General features: G+C 50.0%; 1 protein-coding gene, 1 long non-coding RNA gene and 1 pseudogene across 11 annotated transcripts in view; 1 reads left to right on the forward strand and 2 right to left on the reverse strand.

The window, feature by feature from the left end:
- Positions 1–19,520, forward strand: part of CHDH (choline dehydrogenase) — a 37,225-nt gene extending 17,705 nt beyond the window's left edge. For 2 of the 3 annotated variants that reach the window (XM_084902953.1, XM_084902954.1), the window contains 7 exons: positions 11,110–11,857; positions 12,303–12,454; positions 13,173–13,302; positions 14,250–14,384; positions 16,671–16,813; positions 17,226–17,328; positions 18,034–19,520. In XM_084902953.1, the coding sequence (XP_084759079.1) occupies positions 11,155–11,857; positions 12,303–12,454; positions 13,173–13,302; positions 14,250–14,384; positions 16,671–16,813; positions 17,226–17,328; positions 18,034–18,452 (1,785 nt within the window). In that variant the 5' untranslated portion in view covers positions 11,110–11,154 and the 3' untranslated portion in view covers positions 18,453–19,520. The remainder of the gene's footprint in view (positions 1–11,109; positions 11,858–12,302; positions 12,455–13,172; positions 13,303–14,249; positions 14,385–16,670; positions 16,814–17,225; positions 17,329–18,033) is intronic. The other variant, XR_014796686.1, reaches the window with a different exon arrangement.
- LOC311632187 (heterogeneous nuclear ribonucleoprotein A1-like) lies at positions 2,274–11,069 on the reverse strand (annotated as a pseudogene). Its single transcript has 3 exons — positions 11,031–11,069; positions 4,155–4,716; positions 2,274–2,636 (listed from the first exon to the last, which is right to left on the reverse strand). The product of its transcript is annotated as a heterogeneous nuclear ribonucleoprotein A1-like (transcript).
- LOC311632016 lies at positions 13,209–18,137 on the reverse strand. 7 transcript variants are annotated; one of them, XR_014796687.1, is made up of 6 exons: positions 17,538–18,034; positions 16,811–17,008; positions 16,458–16,580; positions 16,174–16,250; positions 13,655–14,146; positions 13,209–13,341 (listed from the first exon to the last, which is right to left on the reverse strand). It is a non-coding gene; the product is annotated as an uncharacterized lncRNA (long non-coding RNA). The 7 variants fall into 7 exon arrangements; XR_014796688.1 differs by having other exon boundaries at positions 16,174–16,580; XR_014796689.1 differs by having other exon boundaries at positions 13,218–13,338; positions 16,174–16,580.
- Positions 19,521–20,555: the final 1,035 nt, after the last annotated feature.

Raw genomic sequence — 20,555 nt, forward strand, 5'->3', positions numbered from 1 at the left:
TGCGTTTTCCCATAACAATACATGTTAAAAAAAATAATTTGTTCTGTAGCATAAAATATGCTAAGATGACATAAAAAAAGATAAATTTTTTGTTATTATTTTTATTTAGATACATCTAAAAACATAATTTTTTTTTAAAAAAACACACATTTTTTTAATTTTAAGACAGACTAAGTAGAGTCTACCGAATCTTAAAAGGACGACTGCCGTGATACGTGCGTGATTTAATTCGTAATGAAGAATGATTGCCGCGATACGTGCTTAAGTGCAGTGACTAACGACTGCCTGCAGTGCCTGCGCGGAAGGATACAATACATTGGCAGCGATCGTGGAAGCTCGGGCGAAGCAGTCGTGGAAGCTCGGGCAAAGCGGTCGTGGAAGCTCGGGCGACTTCGTTGTGTGAAACGAAGTTCGTTGTATGAATCATGAAATGAAGTTCGTTGTGTGCAGCGTTCGCTGTGCGAGGCGTTCTTTATGCGAGGCACCACTGTATTCCATCTTTAGTGTGTGTGAGATTTTACCAATGAAGTTTAGAGGGTGTTTTTTTTTTTGTCTGGGAAAAATTTAAATTAGGAATGTAATTTATTTAAGAGATGTATATAGCTAATTAAGTTATATAGTTTTTCTTGAGTGAGCTTTGATAATCTATCTTTTAAGAAATGTATGCATATTTTATCAAATTTATTGGGGTAAAGTTGTCATAATATTTTTTATACTGTAGAATATGCAATTATATCCTCTCTGTCATTGCTGATGCTGGTAATTTGTGTTATCTCTCTTTTCTTTGTCTGTAAAGGTATTTATTAATTTTATTGTTTTAATGAACAGCAGTTTGGTTTTATTAATTTTTTATTTTTTAAATGTTTTCAATTTTATTGATTTCTGCCATTATGTTTATTACTTTCTTCTAATTACTGTGAGATCGATTTTCTTTTTTCTAATTACAGATAAAAATATAGATCATCACTTTGAGTTCTGATTTACTAATATAAGCATTTTAATGCTATATATTTCCCTCAAAGTATTGCATTCCCTGCATTCAACACATTTTGGTCTGCTGTGTTTTCATTTTCATTCAGTTAAAAAATTTTCACTCTGGCCAGTATGGTGCACTTGTTTGGAGGGTTGTCTCATACACAGTTGTGTCCAAAAGATGGCAGGTTTAGCCGAAACCGGTTTGGTTCAGTGGATAGAGCTTTGGCCTGTGGACTGAAAGGTCCGAAGTTTGATTCCGGTTAAGGGCATGTACCTTGGTTTTGGGCACATCCCCAGTGGGGGACGTGCAAGAGGCAGCTGATCGATGATTCTCTCTCATCGATGTTCCTAACTCTCTATCCCTCTCTCTTCCTCTCTGTAAAAAATCAATAAAATATATATTTAAAAAAAAAAAAAAAAAAAGGTGGCAGGTTTAATCCTGGTCAGGGAACATATTCAGTTGTGGATTTGATCCCTGGTCACAAATGTGCAGGAGGCAACCAATCGATGCCCATCCCACCCCCTCCCCCCCCCCCCCCTCAAGTTACTATTTTTTAAATAGAGATAATCAGTTGCTTAAAAAAATCTAGCTAATGTTGAAAAGAAAACATAAAAAATTGCTAATTTCTTTAGTGATTTCTTCATTTTTCTTCATTGACTCATGGGTTATTTACAAGTGTATTTAAATTTTAATATTTAGGAACTTTTAGAAATAATTTATTTCTAAATCAAATATTTGGTGGTCAGAGAAAATACTTTGTTTCATTTCAGTCCTTTTAAATTTGTTGAGATTTTTATTATGGCCCAGAATAAGGTCTGTCTAGGTGATATACATTTGCACTGAAAATGTATTCTGCTGTTGTTCAGTAATAACTTTTAATTAGTTGTCAGATTAGTTTTAATGTTGTTCAAATTTTCTATATTCTTACTGATTTTTTCAACTAGATGTGTTTTTTAAAAACGACATTCAGCATTATGATCAGACTATATTACAATCAACAACATGGGTACAAAAAATTCTACATTAAAACCCTTTGTTGGAATGCTTTACACTTTCCACAGAACAAAAACAGAAATAACCTGTTCTACCATTAGTCACAAAGTCCTTAAGGGTTTTTTTGCCCATACACTCCAGTATTGTCTAAAAACATGTCTTCTTTGTAACTGCTAGGTCCTGTCACCACTGTGCTTGGCTGAGTTCACAAATCTATTGTAACCTGTAGTTTCCCTGTCACTTTTCTGACTCTCCTTTCTTAGTCAGCTTTGTTTCCTGGCAGTAATTAAAACCTGCCGCCGCCTTAGCTACTGCTGCTGCTGGAACCACCACAGCCACCTTGGTTTCATAGTTTGGCAAGGTATTGGGCTCCACCACCACAGGAGACAGAGCTTCTCTCCCTCCAAGATTTTCTTCTTCTGTGATCCAAAATTTGAAGATTGATGGTTGTAATTGCCAAAATTATTGTAGCTCCACCATGTCCAAAATTGCTTCTATCATTACCAAATCCATGATAGCCATACCCACTGCCACCAACCATATCCACCACCATCACAGCTGCTACCAAAGCCGCCACCTCCACGAATGTTTCCTTCACGATCGAGGCTGTCATTCCCACCAAAACCATCTCCATGACCACCTTCGAAGTTTCTAGAATCACTTCGACCTCATTATTTATTTTTAAAATCTTTATTGTTCAGATTATTACAGGTGTTCCTTCCCCCCCACCCCCATAGCTCCACTTCACCTGATTCCCCACCTCATCCCATGCCCTTACCCCCTGCCACTGTCTTCATCCATAGGTGTAATATTTTTGTCCAATCTTTTCCCGCACCCCTTACATCCCCTTCCCAGTGAGAATTGTCAGTCCATTTTTTGGCATTCTCATTAAGGTCCTTGAAGGTCTCACTAAGCTCCTTGGAAGTCTCATCAAGTTTCTCGGCAGTTTTTAAAAGATTCTTGAGTAACCTTATAAATGTGGCTTTGAATTCTATGTCCAGTAGTTTACTTTCCTTCATTTCTTTCATTCATGACATGTTTCTTTGTCTCCGCATTTTGCTGCTTCCCTGTGTTGATGGAGCGGTTTTCTGTGGTCGTGACCTACAGGGCCTAGTGGTTCAGCCTCCCCTATCACCTGAGGTGGACACCCTTGGTGCACCCCTTTGTGGGCTAAGTGCAAAGTCTTGGTGCAGTTAAACCTTGATTGCTCTTGGTGCACTGGAGGAATTGACCTCTAGGCCAATTGGATATGAGGACCCACTGTGTCTATAATGGAAGAACTGCTGTGCTGGAGACATGCTTATGGGACAGGACTTGTTTCAGTGGGGCTTTGGCGCTCAGTGAGTCTGCCTCCCGAATGTGTCACTTATGGATGTGAGAAGTTGAAATCTGATGTCATCTCATTGACCACTGGGTACACTGGCTCCTGGATCTCATTGACCACTGGGTACACTGGCTCCTGGGGTGAAGGTCAGCTACTGTCTGAGGCCACCCAGCAGGAGCTACAGTGAGCACTACAATTTTCTCATCTTTGCTTGGGGTTTAGAGGTTTTGGAGCTGTATGACCAGAGCTGCAGTTTGTTAGGTTAAGCTGCGATAGGGCAGGCCATTTATATGAATAAGCCACTGTGTGGAGCTTGGGTGGGTCTGTAGATTGTGCAGGGCGGAGTCTTAGGGAGTCACTAGGCTAGGGTGTGGAAAACAGCGATGGCTGCCAGTCAGCCATCTCTGTATCTCCAAGTTTCCCAGTCCTGGTGTCTCGTGCCCCAGTGTAATAAACAATGATTGCTGCTCACACCTCTGCAAGAAATCCACTCTCACTTTCTGATCCAATGGCAGACAGTCCAGCTTCTCCCCATAGGAGTTTGGGTTCCCAGTGTCTCCCCAGAAACTGGAGTTCAGAGTAATCGGGAGCTTGTCTCCCTTCAAGTTGAAAAAAGCAGCACACCCAGACACCCACCGCCAGCCTGATTCGCGTGCCTCCGTACCTCAGCGTTTCAGGACTTGTGCATGTCTCAGTGCTCTTTTCTCTTTCCATCTAATTGTAGAACTTCCACTCAGCCAGCTTTCCCGTGGTTCTGGGTGATAGACGTTTTGTCCTTTAATTGTAGTTTTGATGTTGTTGTGTGAGGCAGCAGTTTAGGTGTATACCTATGCCGCCATCTTGGTTTCCCTCCACTTCAACCTCTTTGGCTGGCCAAAGCACTAGCCATCTCTGGCTTAGATAGGGCTCTTCTTACTTCACAGTTGTGGCCATTCACAGGAGGGTATTTCTGAATGACAGTTTTGTCTACAGAGTCATGGTCGTCAAAGGTTACAAAAGCAAAGCCTTTCTTCCTGTCACTGCCTCAGTCAGTCATGATTTCAATCACTTCAGTTTTCCCATACTGTTCAAAATATTCTCTTAAGTGATGTCCTTAAGTGTCTTCTTTAATACCATTGACAAAAATCTTTTCTACAGTTAAGTGGGCACCAGTTCTTTGAGAATCTCCTCTTGAGACAGCCCTCTTTGGTTCCACAGCTCTTCCATCCACCTTCCATCTAGGCTGCATCCACCTCCTCCGCCATGGCATATGTTCCAAATCCGAAGCCTCTGGGGAGCTTGGTGTTTAGATGTCTCTCACCACACAGTCTGGGAATGGTCCCCATTGCTAAATATGGCTCCTCAGACTCTCATGAGTTGTTTCAAAGCCCAACCCTCCCACAAAGAGCTTCTGCGGCTGTTTGGACCCCTCTGGAGACTCTGACTTGGATATGATAGGGAGGGATACTTTAAGGATGCTTACTTACTCGGCAGCATCTGCCAAGCAGAAAGGAGTGATCTCATAAACATGTCACTAGATGTTTTATCTATTACAATGAGGGGAGTATTGAAGTCTCCAAGTGGAATTATGTGTTTGTTCATTTCTCCTTTCATTGCTGATTTTTGCTTCATGATTTTGGAGTTCTGTTGCACACACACACACACACACACACACACACACAGAATTATTTTGCCTTAGGATAAATTGTCTCCTTTATCATTTTTAGGAGTCTTCTAAACCCTGCTAATATTCTTTGTACTGAAGTCTAGAGCTAATATTGTTACTTTAACTCTATTTGTACAGTGCTTATGTGGTGCATCTTTTTTCCACTTTGATATTTATTACATGTCTTTATTTTTAAAGTGGGTTTTTTTTTGTGTGTGTGTGCACAACATATATTTGAGTCTTTCTTTTTGAAATCTCATTTGAGAAAGAAAAATCTCATTTGATAGTCTCTGCACTTTCATTGGAATATTTAATTATTTACACTTATTGCAATTATTGATATGGTTGAATTTAAATATACCATTTTATTATTGGCTCTTTATTTGTGCCATCTCTTTATAGTTTATTCTGCCATTATTTTTTTTTATTAGTTTCAAGTGTACAGCATAGTGGCTAGACAATTATATACTTTACAGAGTGTTTCCCTGGTATTTCTACTCACCTGGCATTATATATAGTTACTAGTGGCCCAGTGCATGAAATTCGTTACCCCTCAGCCCAACCTGTACCCTCTCCAATATGGGATCCCTTGGGGGATGTCTGAAAGCTGGTTTAGTCCTGATTCCAACCAACAGTTGGACATCCCTCTCACAATCTGGCACCACTGACTCCTAACTTCTCACCTACCTGCCTCCCTGATTGCCCCTAACAACTCTGCCTGTTGATCTGCTCATCCCCAACTGACCCCCCTCGCTGGCCTTCTCGCCCCCAACTGCCCCCCCCCCTGCCAGCCTGATCACCCCCAACTGTTCTCCCCAGCCAGCCTCATGGCCCCCAACTGCCCTCCCCGGCAGGTCTCCTGGTATAATTAGCATATTACCTTTTATTAGTATAGATTACAGTATTATTGACTACATTCCTTATGCTGTACTTCACATCCCCATGATTAATTTATAACTATCAATCTGTACTAGGGGCCTGGTGCATGAAGATTCATGCACGGGGGGTGAGGGGATGGGCCCCTCAGCCTGATCTGCACCCTCTCCAATCCGGGAGTTTCTGTGCAATCATGTGAGCAAATTGTCTGAGACCGCAACCCAGCTTGGTTTGTTGCTCATAGAATAATAGAGGCTTTTTTCCCCTTTGCTTCAGTGGTGGAGATCTCCTGGAAGTTTTAGGATATCTTCCTTTTAATTTTTCCTAGACACTCTAATTTTACTTATGTCTCTCACCTTTGCTTCCTCCCCTCCCCCCCATCTGCAACAGTAACTTGCTCTAGGCTCACTTTGCTCTAGTGTCTAAGACCTTGGTTGGCAAACTTTGGCTCACAAGCCACATGAGGCTCCTTGGCCCCTTGAGTGTAGCTCTTCCACAAAATACCACGGCTTGGGGGAGTCTATTTTGAAGAAGTAGCTTTAGAAGAAGTTTAAGCTTAAAAAATTTGGCTCTCAAAAGAAATTTCAATTGTTATCCTGTTGATATTTGGCTCTGTTGACTAATGAGTTTGCCTACCACTAGGATCTGTCTGCCACCAGAACTACGATTCCCAGAATTCGTGGTGCTCCTCACACTCTTGGTTTTCCCCTCCTGCTGTCTCCATCCCAAGGCCTCCTGCTCTGCCAAGTCCTCCAAGTCTCCAGCTCTTCCTCTCTGCTCTCCCTCTGGCAGCTTGGGGAGTCAAGATCCCCAAGCCACTCCACTCTCCACCAGTTCTACCACTCTACTCTTTGCTCAGCAGCTTGAGGGGAGCGACCAGTGGAGCTACATCCCCCCAAGCCACTGGCTTTCCCGCTCTGCTCTCTGGCGCCTGTGTATGCAAATTAACCTGCCATCTTTGTTGGGTTAATTTGCATACTCCTGATTGGCTGTGGGTGTCGTGGAGGTATGGTCAATTTACATGTTTCTTTTTTATTATATAGATTTCTCAAACCCTTCATCTTTTTCACATAGCTCCCTACTCCCTCTTCCCCTCTGGCAACCATCTATGAGTCTCTATATCTATGAGTCTGTTTCTGTTTTGTTGGTACATTTATATTGTGCTTTAGATTTTACATAAAAGTGAAATCATATGGTATTTGTCTTTCTCTGACTGATTTATTTCACTTAGCATAATATTCTCTAGGTCTATCCATGCTGTTGCAAATGGTAAGATTTCATTCTTTTTTATGGCTGAGTAATATTCCATTATATATGTACCACAATTCTTTTATCCACTCATCTATTGATGGGCACTTGGGTTGCTTCCGTATCTTGGCTATTGTAAATAACCTACTGCAATGAACCATAAGGATGCATAAGTTCTTTCAAATTAGTGTTTTGGGTTTCTTTGGATATATGTCCAGAAGTTGAATCACTGGATCATAAGGCATTTTAATTTTTTGAGGAAATTTCATACGGTGTCCCATAGTGGCTGCACCAATCTCCATTCCCACCTGTAGTGCACAAGGGTTACCATTTCTCCACGTCCTTTCCAACTCTTGTTTGTTGATGTATTGATGGTGGCTACTCTGACAGGTGTGAGGTGCTATCTCATTGTGGTTTTAATTTGCATCTCTCTGATGATTTGTGACATTGAGCATCTTTTCATATGTCTACTGGACATCTGTATGTCCTCTTTGGAGAAGCATCTATTTAGGTCCTTTGCCCATTTTTAATTGGATTTTAGTTGTATGAATTCTTTATATATTTTGCATATTAATCCCTTATCAGATGTATCGTTGGCAAATATGTTCTCCCATTCAGTGGGTTGTCTTTTCATTTTGTTGACTATTTCCTTAACTGTGCAAAAATTTTTTAGTTTGAGATAGTCACACTTGTTTATTTTATTTTTTCCTCTGTTTCCTTCTCCTGGGGAGATATATCAGAAAAAATAATTACAAGAGAAATGTCAGAGATTTTACTTCCTATGTTTTCTGGTTCCAAATCTTATATTTGTCTTTAATCCATTTTTAGTTTATTCTTGTATATAGTGTAAGAAGGTGGTCTAATTTTATTTTTGCCTGTTGCTGTCCAATTTTTGTAACACCATTTATTGAATAGACTGTCTTTTCCCCATTGTATGTTGTTACCTACTTTGTCAAATATTAATTGTCCATATAAGTGTTGGTTTATTTTGGGGCTCTCTGTTCTGTTTTATTGAGCTATGTGTCTGTTTTTATCCCATGACTATCCTGTTTTGATAAATAAACACTTGTAGTATAATTTTGATATCAGGTGGGTAATACTTTGTTCTTCTTTCTCAAGATTGCTGTGGCTGTTTGGGCCTTTTGTGGTTCTGTATAACTTTTGGATTATTATTCTAGGTCTGTGAAATATGCCATTATTTTGATAGGAATTGCATTGAATCCATAGATTGCTTTGGGTAGTTATGAACATTTTATTTATTTATTTTTTAAATATATTTTATTGATTTTTTACAGAGAGGAAGGGAGAGGGATAGAGAGCTAGAAACATCGATGAGAGAGAAACATTGACCAGCTGCCTCCTGCACAACCCCCACTGGGGATGTGCCCGCAACAATGCACATGCCCTTGACCAGAATCGAACTCAGGACCTTTCAGTCCACAGACTGACGCTCTATCCACTGAGCCAAACCGGTTTCGGCTAGTTATGAACATTTTAATCATGGTAATTCTTCCTTTCCCTGAGCATAAGTATATGCTTCCCTTTACTTGTATCTTCTTCAATTTCTTCAGTGTCTTATAATTTTCTTACTCTTAGGTGTTTTTGTTTTAAAATGTATTCTTATTGATTTCAGAGAGGAAGGGAGAGGGAGAGATAGAAACATCAATGATGAGGAAGAATCATTGTCAGCTGCTTCCTGCATGCTCCCCACTGGGCATGTGTCCTTCATTAGAATCAACCCAGGACCCTTCAGTCTGCAGGCTGACGCTCTATCCACTGAGCCATACTAGCTAGGGCTATTCTTAGGTATTTTGTTTAAATACAATTATACTAGTAAATGGATTTTTTTTCTTTTTTAGTTTCCCTTTCTGATAGTTCATTATTGGTATATAAAAGCTCAACTGATTTCTGGATATTAATTTTGTATTCTGCTACTTTACTAAATTTATCAGTTCTAGGGTGTTTTGTTTGTTTTGTTTTTTTAAGAAATCTTTAGGGTTATCTGTATACTGTAACATGTCATCTACAAATAATGACAATTTTACTTCTTTCTTGGCAATTTGGATACCTTTTATGTCTTCTTGATTGCTGTGGCTAGGACTTCCAGTACCATATTAAATAAGAATGGTGAAAGCAGACGTTCCTGTCTTATTTCTTACTTTAAGGGAAACACTTTTATTTTTTTGTGCATTGGGTATGATGTTAGCTGTGGATTTGTCATATATGCGCTTTATTATATTGAGATATGTTTCCTATATTCCCACTTTGTTGAGAGTTTTTCTCATATATGGGTGCTGGATTTTGTTAGACGCTTTTTCTGCATATATTGATATGATCATATGCTTTTTATCCTTAATTTTGTTTATGTGGTGTGTCACATGTTAATTGATTCGTGGACATTTTGCCAACCTTGCATACCAGAAATAAATCCCACTTGATCATGGTATATTATTATTATTTTTTTTATCCTCACCTGAGGCTATTTTTCCATTGATTTTTAGAGGGAGAGAAAGGCAGAAATACCGATGTTAGAGAAACACAGCGTTTGGTTGCCTCCTGCACGAGCCCTGACCAGGCCCAGGCTGGGAAGGAGCCTGCAACCAAGGTACGTGCCCTTGACCGGAATCGAGCCTGGGACCAAGAGTCCGCAGACAGACTCTCTGCCCGTGGACCCAAACCCGCGCGGGCTGATCTTTTTAATGTGTTGGTAGATGTAGTTTGCTAGTATTTTGTTAGGATCTTTGCATCTATGTTTATCAGGGGTATTGCCCTCTAATTTTCGTTCTTTGTAGTGTCTCCATCTGGTTTTGGAATTGGGATGACACTGGCCTCACAAAATGAGCTTGGAAGTCTTCCCTCCTCTTGAAAATTTTGGAATAGTTTGAGGATTGGTGTTAGTCCTTTTCTGAATGTTTGATAAAATTCACCTGGAAAAGGGCATGCCTTTTACCCTATCAGGTGGTTAGTGTGGAGGGCCGAGTTAACCCAGTGGGAAGCTGAGCTGCCGCCACCTGGGGCTGGTATGGGGCCTGGGGCGCTGGAAGGTTCTTCTCTGTGTCGCTGCTTCAGGCGTGGCTTTCGGGAGCCCTGGGCCTCTCTCTCTGTGCCGGCGTGAGGGGCAGTGGGCAGGAGGCCCCTTTCTCTGCACTCTGACCTCAGCCTGCCGCCAGTGGTCAGGCTGCCTCCTGGAGAGGCAGGGGGCTCTATCGGGGTTTTCTTGGTTTCTCAGGCCTCCTGTGGCAGCCCTAGTCTCAGGCAGGCTTTTTGTGCCCTAGCCTCATGGCTGGGCTTTCTCAGAAGTTCTTGTGTCCAGGAGCTCCGGTTCTTTTCTGCCTCTGCACTGAGCATGTTGGGATGGATCTGCACTTTGCCGGGAATGGACCCTGCAAAAGCTGCCGCCACGTTTTGTTTGCTAGAACTTCGGCGTTCTCCAGAGTGATCTTTGAAAACAGCAGCTCTGATCCCACCTCAGTGAAAAGCTGTCCAGTGTATGCTGAGGCCCTCGGGTCAAGGGCTTTCATTTCAGCTCTGCAGTCTAGAGCCCCCCACCCAGACCTTCTACCAGTTACTGATTTAAGTCTCATCGGTCTCCCTGGCCCCAGACCATCCGTTTTGAGGGCAGGTATCCTGTTCTCTGTGTGTTGCTAGCGATGGAATGGCTCGGCAGCTGACCGGAAGGGATGAGGAATGAGTGGAAGCTGGAAAGCCCTTACCTCCCCTGCTCTCCAGCCGACAGACTCCTGCCAGCCACAGGCTCATGCACAGGTGTCGCAGAGAAGCCTTTCCGGGGACTCCCCAGGTTTGGGGACAGGCCTCTCTCCTGTGCCCCAGCCCTCGCACAGACCCTTGCAGTACCGACAGAACTGTGTGCACCTCTGCTCCCTCCTCCGGGGACCCAGGGCAGGGCTATGCTAGCCAGGCCTGTCCCTCCCAGCCCTGGGCAGACTTCTTTCTTGGTGAGCCTGCACCAGGCGGCTGCCCAGCTGCAGGCTGACTGTGCTCTGCATGCCGGGTTAAAACACTGAAGGCCTGTTTTTTCCGCTCTAGGAATAGCGAACCCTCCGTGCAGATCAGAGGACTCGGACCGGAAGCATGTGGTGTGTCCTGCGCGGCTGGAGGCGCGGGCGCCTGAGCCCCTGGGGGGTGCAGGGCCGGCAGCGGCCCCCCGCCTCCCGGGCCCTGGCCGGCGTGGCCGCGGGGAGCGGGCAGGAGTACAGCCACGTGGTGGTGGGCGCGGGCTCGGCGGGCTGCGTGCTGGCCGGCCGGCTCACCGAGGACGCGGGCGCGCGCGTGCTGCTGCTGGAGGCCGGGCCCAGGGACACGCGCGCGGGCAGCAAGCGGCTCCTCTGGAAGATCCACATGCCCGCGGCGCTCGTGGCCAACCTGTGCGACGACCGGTACAACTGGTGCTACCACACGGAGCCGCAGGCCGGCATGGACGGCCGCGTGCTGTACTGGCCGCGCGGCCGCGTGTGGGGCGGCTCCTCGTCGCTCAACGCCATGGTGTACGTGCGCGGCCACGCCGAGGACTACGAGCGCTGGCAGCGGCAGGGCGCCGCGGGCTGGGGCTACGCGCACTGCCTGCCCTACTTCCGCCGGGCGCAGAGCCACGAGCTGGGCGCCAGCCGCTACCGCGGCGACCGAGGCCCCCTGCACGTGTCCCGGGGCAAGACCGACCACCCGCTGCACCGGGCCTTCCTGGAGGCGGCGCAGCAGGCCGGCTACCCGCTCACCGAGGACATGAACGGCTTCCAGCAGGAGGGCTTCGGCTGGATGGACATGACCATCCACAAAGGTAGCGTAAGGTGCCCACCCACTGTCCCCCAGCCCCCCTCCCTGGTTCTTCCCTGAAAAAATTTTAGTGTTACAGCCCCTCCCTCCTGCTCGCATGGTGGTCAGTAAGGGTGGACCCTGGGGGCTGGTCTGAGTGGAGGGGTGTGACACCTTGGCATTCTCTGGGTCTCTGGCCCCTGAGGGTGTGGATAATGGAGTTAGCTCTGTGGCCAAACAGAGAGACTTACAGATGGGGAAACGGGCATGGAACCTCCAGGGGCCCCGGGTGGATGTGGGTTTCCGTGGACAGGGTCTTTGGTCTCAGCCCTACTTGGAAGGCAGAGCTTACACAGTCAGGGAAAGACACATTTCCTCTTTCTCCAGCCCTTTCCTCCCCCCCCCCCTCCCCCCCCACTCCCTGGGCAGGGGCCAGGGGCTGTGCCTGACATCCCCGCTCTGTCCTGCAGGCAAGCGCTGGAGCGCAGCCTGCGCGTACCTGCACCCCGCACTCAGCCGGCCCAACCTCACCGCCGAGGCCCGGACGCTGGTGAGCAGGGTGCTGTTTGACGGCACCCGCGCCGTGGGCGTGGAGTACATCAAGAACGGCCAGCGCCACAGGGTGAGCCCAGCAGCCCAGGCCTAGGCAGCTCGGAGGGCGGGCGGGAATGGGCGGCAGTCAGGCTCTCCATCTGCACTGTGGTGGGGAGTGGGCAGCTGGTGGCCGTGGCCTGAGAGATGGTTCCCAGGGCTTAGCTGGGGGTGGAGGCCAGGTTAGGCACCTGCAGAGCCTGCTGTGCCCCGGATAAGCGCCCCTGTGAGCCTGCCTGCCGCTCCCCACCTCAGCCCTGTCCCCCCGACCTGCCACACCTTTTCAGGAGTTGGCAGGTTTTAAGAACCGTAACTGTGATCATACCGTGTTTCCCCGAAAATAAGACATCCTCCGAAAATAAGACCTAGCGCAACTTGGGAGAAAAAATTGATATAAGACACTTATTTTCGGGGAACTTCATATTTCTGCACTGTGCTGGTTTCTACTTAGCAGTGTGCCAGAATGTCCTCATCCCACTGCGTGCTTTATGGGAGCCCCTCATTCGAGGGTGGTTCTCATTTAAGTTCCGTGGTGCTGTTTTTAAGACCATCATTACTAACTGGCAGTCGCAGAATATTCCAGACTGTAATCGTGATTTATTTATGAGCGCACGCGATAGCCGAGCATGTGGGGAGCTTTCACACAGCACCCTGGGCATCGTTCTCCCCACTCCCACGCCGAGGCCACGCGCTCTGTCTGTCTGCCTTCGGGAGGGGAGTGTGACCTGCCGGGCCGCTGCCTCTTCCAGGCTTACGCCAGCAAGGAGGTGATTCTGAGCGGAGGTGCCATCAACTCCCCGCAGCTGCTCATGCTCTCTGGCGTCGGCAACGCAGACGACCTCAAGAAGCTGGGCATCCCCGTGGTGTGCCACCTTCCGGGTGAGTGTCCTTCTCCCCTGCTCCTGGAGGGGGGCTCTGCTAAACAGAACGGTGTATTATATTGTGTTAGTGTGGACTGGGGAGGGGCAGGAGTCGGTGCTTTTTAGAACTGTCCCATTTTTCTCATGAGCCTGAAGGTCCCCCAGGGACCCCTCCCCCAGGTCTTAGGATGGCCAGGGACAGGAGGAGAGCTACCCAGGGACAGGAGGAGAGCTACCCAATCTGCTGAGAGGCGAGGCCCTGTAGCAGGGAGCATCTGCCCGTAACGCCTGCTGGGCCAGGCTCAGCAGGTCACCAGGGCAGCTCTGTGCTGAGGGGCCCAGCCTCTGTGTTTTCCATCCTCAGTACTCACCACTTGCTCTGATGTTAAAGATGCTAGCTCAGCACTCCTGGGCATGCTCCTCCCATTCAGACAGTGCTCCAGGCCTGCAATTTATGTTACAAACTGTCTTGGATGCCCTTTGGGGCCTGTCCCTTTTGCCCTCTCATAACCCCAGCTCCCAGAGTCCTGGCCGTTTTGCATTGAGGCTTCCTCATAAGGGGGCTGTGAGAGTGCTGGCCATGACAGTGACCTGCCCAGCATGCCCTTGAGCTTAGATGAGCTCCTGCAGGGTCTGCACAGCCTGAGGGGGCCTGCTTCCCCCGGCCAAAGGTGAGGCGGGGCTGTCAGCCACTCAGTGACAGCTTCCTGAGCAGTACCTGCTGCACACATGGGCCCTGCCCAGTTGCTTGGCAGGAAGGCAACTGGATGGGTGGCTCTGGCAACATCTGAGGGGGCTGGACTTGGCCAGGAGTACAGAATGGTGTCCCTGGGAGGTGGTCCGGGGCCTGCACAGGAACTGGCCTGCAGATAAGTGGGGAGGGGAGAAGTTTTAAAACCAGGGGGATGTTGAGAGGTCATCTAAGCTCCCCTCGGTAGCCCTTCTCACCACTCCCTCCTGTTTCAGGAGTTGGTCAGAACCTGCAAGACCACCTGGAGATATACATCCAGCAGGCATGCACCCGCCCCATCACCCTCCACACAGCACAGAAGCCCCTGAGGAAGGTCCGGATTGGTCTGGAGTGGCTCTGGAAGTTCACAGGTCGGTAGAGATGGTCTGTGGGCAGGGTGCTGAGCAAGGGCTCTGGCCCCAGATTGCTGGTTTTGTTAGTATGGACTGGGGAGGGGACATTTGTCTCAGCTCTCCCATCTGAAAAATGGGATACACAGTTCCTACCTAATGGTCTAGTGTGAGGACAGACTCAGTAGCACAGGGCCTGACCTGGGTGAGATGCCTCAGGGCTAGATGCTGCTCTTCCCCCCGATGGAGGGGGATGGCCTGGTGCTGGGCACCATGAGGTGGCCAAGGAGCCAGGAGAAAAGGCACTTGGTGCTAGAATATAGAATCAGCGTCCATTTCTTAGAAAACAAATGGAGAAAGTAGAGGAGAACCAAGAGGTGGCATAGGTAAAGGTGGTGCTCGCCGCTCCCATAACCACATCAGAATTACAACTGAAATACAGAACATCACTCAGAACCACCTGAAAGCTGGCTACAACCAGAGCAGTAAAGAAAACAGCACAGAAAGACTGGTAGGAGGGGCGGAGGCACAGAACGGCTGGTCTGACATCCAGGTGTGGCTTTTATTTTTTTTATTGGGAGGAATAGCTATTCCTTTTAGCTATCCCACATCTTTTAATTGTGAGGAGCAAGGGGTCCCAGCCCAGGGTTCCAGAGCTGGGAAGAGAAGTCCCTGTAACTTTGGGCTATAAAAACCAGCGGGGATTGTGGCTGAGTGACAAGGAGGCAATTCTTAAAGGGCCAACACATAAACTTACACAGACTCGCTCCATCTGAGTTTGGTGCTGGGGCAACGGCTTCGGGGGAGCCAGGAACTTATGGGGAGGACCTGGATTGCCTGGCATCTGAGCAAAAACTCAGGGGTGCTCGCAGGGCTCACTGTTCCTGTGCTAAGACCTCCTGTGGCAGAGATGGCTGGCAGCCATATCTGCATTTCCATCAGCCAGGCCTACATTGTTTGCTCTGCCCAGGTGATTCCCAGAGACCCCGCCACATCCAATTTGCAGCAGCTTTTCCATAGGATTGGCCTGTCCTGGCTCAGGCATCAGACTTTGCTAAAATCTCTCAAGCAAGAGCTGGTGTCAGCGTGCCCAGTACCTATCGATAAGAGGCCCAAGACAGTTTGGCCTCACCTGGGCACTTCCGGACCCAACACAAGTGGTGGCCATCTGTAGGTGGCTCTGTGGCTCTTGCAAGGTGGCCCCAGGCAGTGGCTGACTTTGCACCTCCCAGGAGACCCCAGAGCCAGTGCACCCAGTGGCCAGCTTCAGACCATACCAGACTACAGCTCTGCACATCCACAAGCAGCTCACTCAAGGGCAGACTCACTGAGCACCAAGGCCCCACGGAAGCAAGCCCTGCTCCAGAGGGCTGTCTCCTGCACCTCAGCCCTCCCACTGCAGTCACAGCCAGTCCTCACAGCCAACTGGCCTGTGGCCAACAGCAAGTAAGACTCAACAAGACTGTGGACACAGCCCACAAAGGGGGCACTCTAGGTGACTGGGGAGGCTGAGCCACTGGCCCTACAGGACACCTACTGGACAAGGCCATTCTGCCAATCCCAGGAGAAGAGCAGCTCCACATAATACAGAGACAGACACAGGGAAGCAGCCAAGGCCAAAATATAGAGACAAAGAAACATGTCACAAACGAACAGAAGAAATCTCCAAAAAGAGACGCTAAATGAAATGGAAGCAAGCAAACTACGAGGCACCATCATTCGCATTTATGGGGGTGCTGGAAGGAGAAGAGAGAGCGAGCAAGATACTGAAAACCTGTTTGAAGAAATAATGACCGAAAACTTGCCCTACCTGGTGAGAGTAATAGACTTCCAAGTCCAGGAAGTGGTGAGAAGTCCCAGAAAGGCAGGTATCCTCCTGCATTTACCCTGGAGGTGACAGAGGAGAGAATCAGGTAACCATGCTAAGTGTTAAGTACTGAGAGAGAAAGAGCAGGAGATCCGAAAGGCAGGAAGAGTATGTGCAAAGGCGCCTGGACTAGGCATCTCATTAGTTGGGCCAGAGAGATGGCAACACTGGTGGGAGGTTGAGGGGGGAGGGCTTGGTCACAAGGAGGCAGGCCAGGTTAGGGTTACCTGTGGGACCCCAGGCCTCACAGCCCAGTCTCAGTGGTGGAGTCGGGGGGAGAAGCAAAGCTGAAGACTCTCGACAGGTAGACAGGCAGCTGACAGTGGAAGCTGTGGCGCCAGTGAGCCCACCTGCAGGGAGAGGAAGGACAGGTAGGCGCACCAGGGCTCTGAGGCCGGCCCCCACGCCCTGCCCTGACAGACTTCTCTTCCACTCCTCAGGGGACGGAGCCACAGCCCATCTGGAGACAGGAGGGTTCATCAGGAGCCGGCCTGGGGTCTCCCACCCGGACATCCAGTTCCACTTCCTGCCGTCCCAAGTGATTGACCACGGGCGAGTCCCCACCCAGGAGGAGGCTTACCAGGTGAGCAGACAGTCCCATCCTTTCCGTCTTCCCCACGGCAGCAGGGCCTTCCGGGTGGGGAGCGCATACGTCTGAGCAGGGACAGGCAGTGTGCCCGCGGCAGGACAGGTGAGGCCCACACGGCTTAGGGCAGCTGCTCCTGGCACTGAGCACTGGGAGTGGACCCATGGCACCGACTCTGCCCAGGGCTCGCAGCTCCTGAAAGTTTTGGACAATTGGTTATAGAGGCAGGAGTGCTGCATCAGGTGGTTTTTAATCACTGTTGAGGGTGGGCAGGTGAGACGCAGGCAGATACTAGGATACACCTGCTTTTAACCGACTTTGGACGCAGAGGCCCACCCACGGGAAAGCTGGGACCTCTCTGAGCCGAGCTGGGGCTGGTGAAGTGACTGCTCCCTCTGCACTCACCTAGGTGCACGTGGGGACCATGCGGGCCACGAGTGTGGGCTGGCTCAAGCTGAGGAGCGCCAACCCGCACGACCACCCTGTGCTGCAGCCCAACTACTTGTCCACAGGTAACTAACTCCCCAGCACCTCTGTGTGCCCCAGGCCTGCGCCTGCCGGTCACGGACCCAATGGCTGCTTTGTGGGTTTGTTTCTGAGAGACAGTCTCTGTCTTCCCTCCGCCCATCATTCCAGTCCGCACACGTGCACATGCTGCTGTGTGGTGCCCGGGTCCCTTGAAGTAAGCTCATGAGGAGAGACGTGCAGCTTTCAAAGCAACTTACCTGGAGGGTCACGGCGGCGACCTGGCTGGGTACACACAGCTCAGAGCGTGTTTCCTCTGTGACTGTGAACGCCTTCAAAAGCCACTGTTCCCCGCCTGCCTCTCTGCACACAGCAGAAATGAGCGCTCCCCAGCGGCAGGTTATGTCCGGTAAAGCCGTGGGGCCTCCCAGCCACCCGGTGGCAGAGGCCAGGCATGAGTTCCGATTCCTAACATGCAGATACGGTCCAGAGCCCCGATTCACACCTGGGCCTCTGAGGCACGTGTGTCCGTCCTGCCTGCTCCCTGTTGGGGCTTCATGGGACTCTGTTCGGTTGCACGCCACCGCCTGTGGGGAGGGCAGGAACCCGATAGGCCACAAGCAGCCTGGTGGCCGGGACCTCCACGTCCTGAACCGTCTCCCCTCGGGCAGCTGACTGAGCCTCTGCAGGCCGAGTCTGCCTGCAAGGCCGGCGTGGTCAGAGGACGCTCACCTGTGTCTTCCCCTCCACAGAAGCCGACGTTCACGATTTCCGCAACTGCGTGAAGCTGACCAGAGAGATCTTCGCCCAGGACGCCCTGGCACCGTTCCGGGGGAAAGAGCTCCAGCCGGGAAGCCACGTGCAGTCCGACAAAGAGATCGACGCCTTTGTGCGGGCGAAAGCGGACAGCGCCTACCACCCCTCGTGCACCTGCAAGATGGGCCAGCCCTCCGACCCCACGGCCGTGGTGGACCCGCAGACCAGGGTGATCGGCGTGGAAAACCTCCGTGTGGTCGACGCGTCCATCATGCCCAGCGTGGTCAGCGGCAACCTGAACGCCCCCACGATCATGATCGCGGAGAAAGCGGCCGACATCATCAGGGGGCGGCCTGCGCTCTGCGACAAGGACGTGCCCGTGTACAAGCCCAGGACCCTGGACACCCAGCGCTGAGGCGGTGGCCGCCTGGGAAGGCCCCCAACCAGCCAAGAGAGCGACACAGGCCTTGCTCCAAATGCTCTTTCCTGAAACTCTCTAGACTGTTAGGGTTCAGTGGCAGAGAACTGGACAATTTCTTAAGGGAAACCAGTCCTGGTCAGCGCCAGGTTCCTCTCCCCCTGCCCTGCCCTGCGGGCCTTTGGGGAAGGCCAGCATTCTGGCAGGAGGCCCGTGGAAGGCTCAGCTCCAACCCAGGGTCTGCTGCCTTCCTCACTCCTGGTTGGACGGAGGAAGATGGTCCTCTCCCAGGCCCCGCTCTGAAGGCAGGCCCCTCAGAGAGCAGGCTGCTGTGCAGAGGCCAGGTGCTGCCTGCTCTGAGGGGAGCCCTCCACCTCGGGCCGCAAGCTGTGGCTGAGACAGGAGTCCTCCCGAAGTTAGGGAGTCAGCCGGGACTCGTGCCTAAGCCTGCAGTGCCCCGTTCAGAGGGAGCACTGCCTGCGGGATGGGGCGAGGGACAGCACCAGCCTCTCCTCTCTCCTGGGCTCCCCAGTCTCACCCTCAGAGGGAGGCACCAGCTGGTGCTCGGAGGGGCCGTCAGCCCCCTGCCTGGTTCTTACTGAACTCAGCCTGGCGATAGGATTTCTGGGTCTTGTTCAAGGAGAAAAGTGACTCGCCACGACAGGTCTTGGCATTTTAGACGAGTTTCTTGTTACCATGAAACCTGGAACCCAGAGCAAACCCCACATGCCAGACCTCACTCCACGCCAGGCCGTGAGGACACTCACCCTTGGCGTTGGGCAGGGCCGGCTCATTCTCATTCTCCAGCCGTCCGTGGGAACAGGCAGGGCGGACTGAAATGGCGGTCAGTAGAACTACGCAGCCTGGATTGAGAGAGAAAAGTAAATTGTCAGATTTGAGTTTGGGGTGGTGGGAAGAAAACATACAGATACAAGCAGCATTTTAAACAGCCCTTTGATCTTTAAATTCCTCATAATTCAATAATGTAATCCAATAATTTATTTTTTAACTGAGATACCTTTCCCAGACTGCTCTTACAAGGTAATAAACTAAATGCATTTTGGATTGATTGTTTCCATTTAAAGTTATTCAGAGCCACAGTCTGTGGCAGGGAACGAAAGCATAGCTGTGTGGAAGTCTGCCATGCTGGGAGGGAGGAAAAGGGGACGTTCAGGCTTCTCCCAGGACCGGAGTAGACTGCGGTGGCTCGGAGGCCTGACAGCCACACATGTGTTCCCCAGAAAACCACCTCTCCTTCCGTCACATCTCACCTGGATCCTGCTTTACTTCCGTTCCACGCAAGGGCCGGAGAAGAAAATTCTAGATCTGCCAAGAGATTTCTCCTAAGGCTGCCGCCGTGGCCCGTGGCCGCCATCCTTGGGGTCTGGGAGCCACCTGCCGGGGCGAAGGAGCAGCAGGAGTGCGGGTGCCCGCCCCCTGCTCCGCAGGCCACGCAGTCAGGTAGGTGCGTGGGGTCCAGGAGACGGCACTGACCTTCGCGGTGCTGGTATGGCAGGTGCACGGCCATCCGGTTCTGCCACCCTGTGTTCCGGGGATGGTCTCGTCTCCAAGACAGTGGCTTGTTGCTGCTGTGGCTGTGCTGTAAGCTAGCAAATAACTCGTCCCGGCTCCTTTCCCATTCTCGCATACAGGACCTTCTACGATCGCACAGGTTAGCCACGACAGGCATACGTTTCAAAAGAGGACTGTCTCCTGTCACACACCCACAGGGTTCAGACCGGGGATGGAATGTCCTGACTTTGAGCAGCGGCCCACATCACAGCCACCAGGCTGCCTGCAGGTTCCGCCGCCGCAGGGACCTGCCGCCCGAGGGAGGGCTGTTGTCTGAGGAGCCGGAAGGCAGGAGGTGCCGACCGGAGGTGGGGTGAGGAGCAAGTCAGGCTGCTGCAGCGGCTGGGCCGCACTGAGCCCCCAAGCCTGCCCCCAAAGTTCCCAGGAGACAAGGTGTATCATTTAGAGAAATAAAGGCTTTTCAACAAAGGAGAGCGTAGCAGGAGTCTGCTTTGAGTAGGGGTTGACTGCCCGTTAAACCCCTGAGCAAAAGCCTGCAGTAGCTAAAAAATGAAAGAATGTAATGGA

Source organism: Pipistrellus hanaki (genome assembly GCF_964339955.1).
Source record: "Pipistrellus hanaki genome assembly, chromosome: 13".
NCBI classification, from domain to species: Eukaryota; Metazoa; Chordata; class Mammalia; order Chiroptera; family Vespertilionidae; genus Pipistrellus; species Pipistrellus hanaki.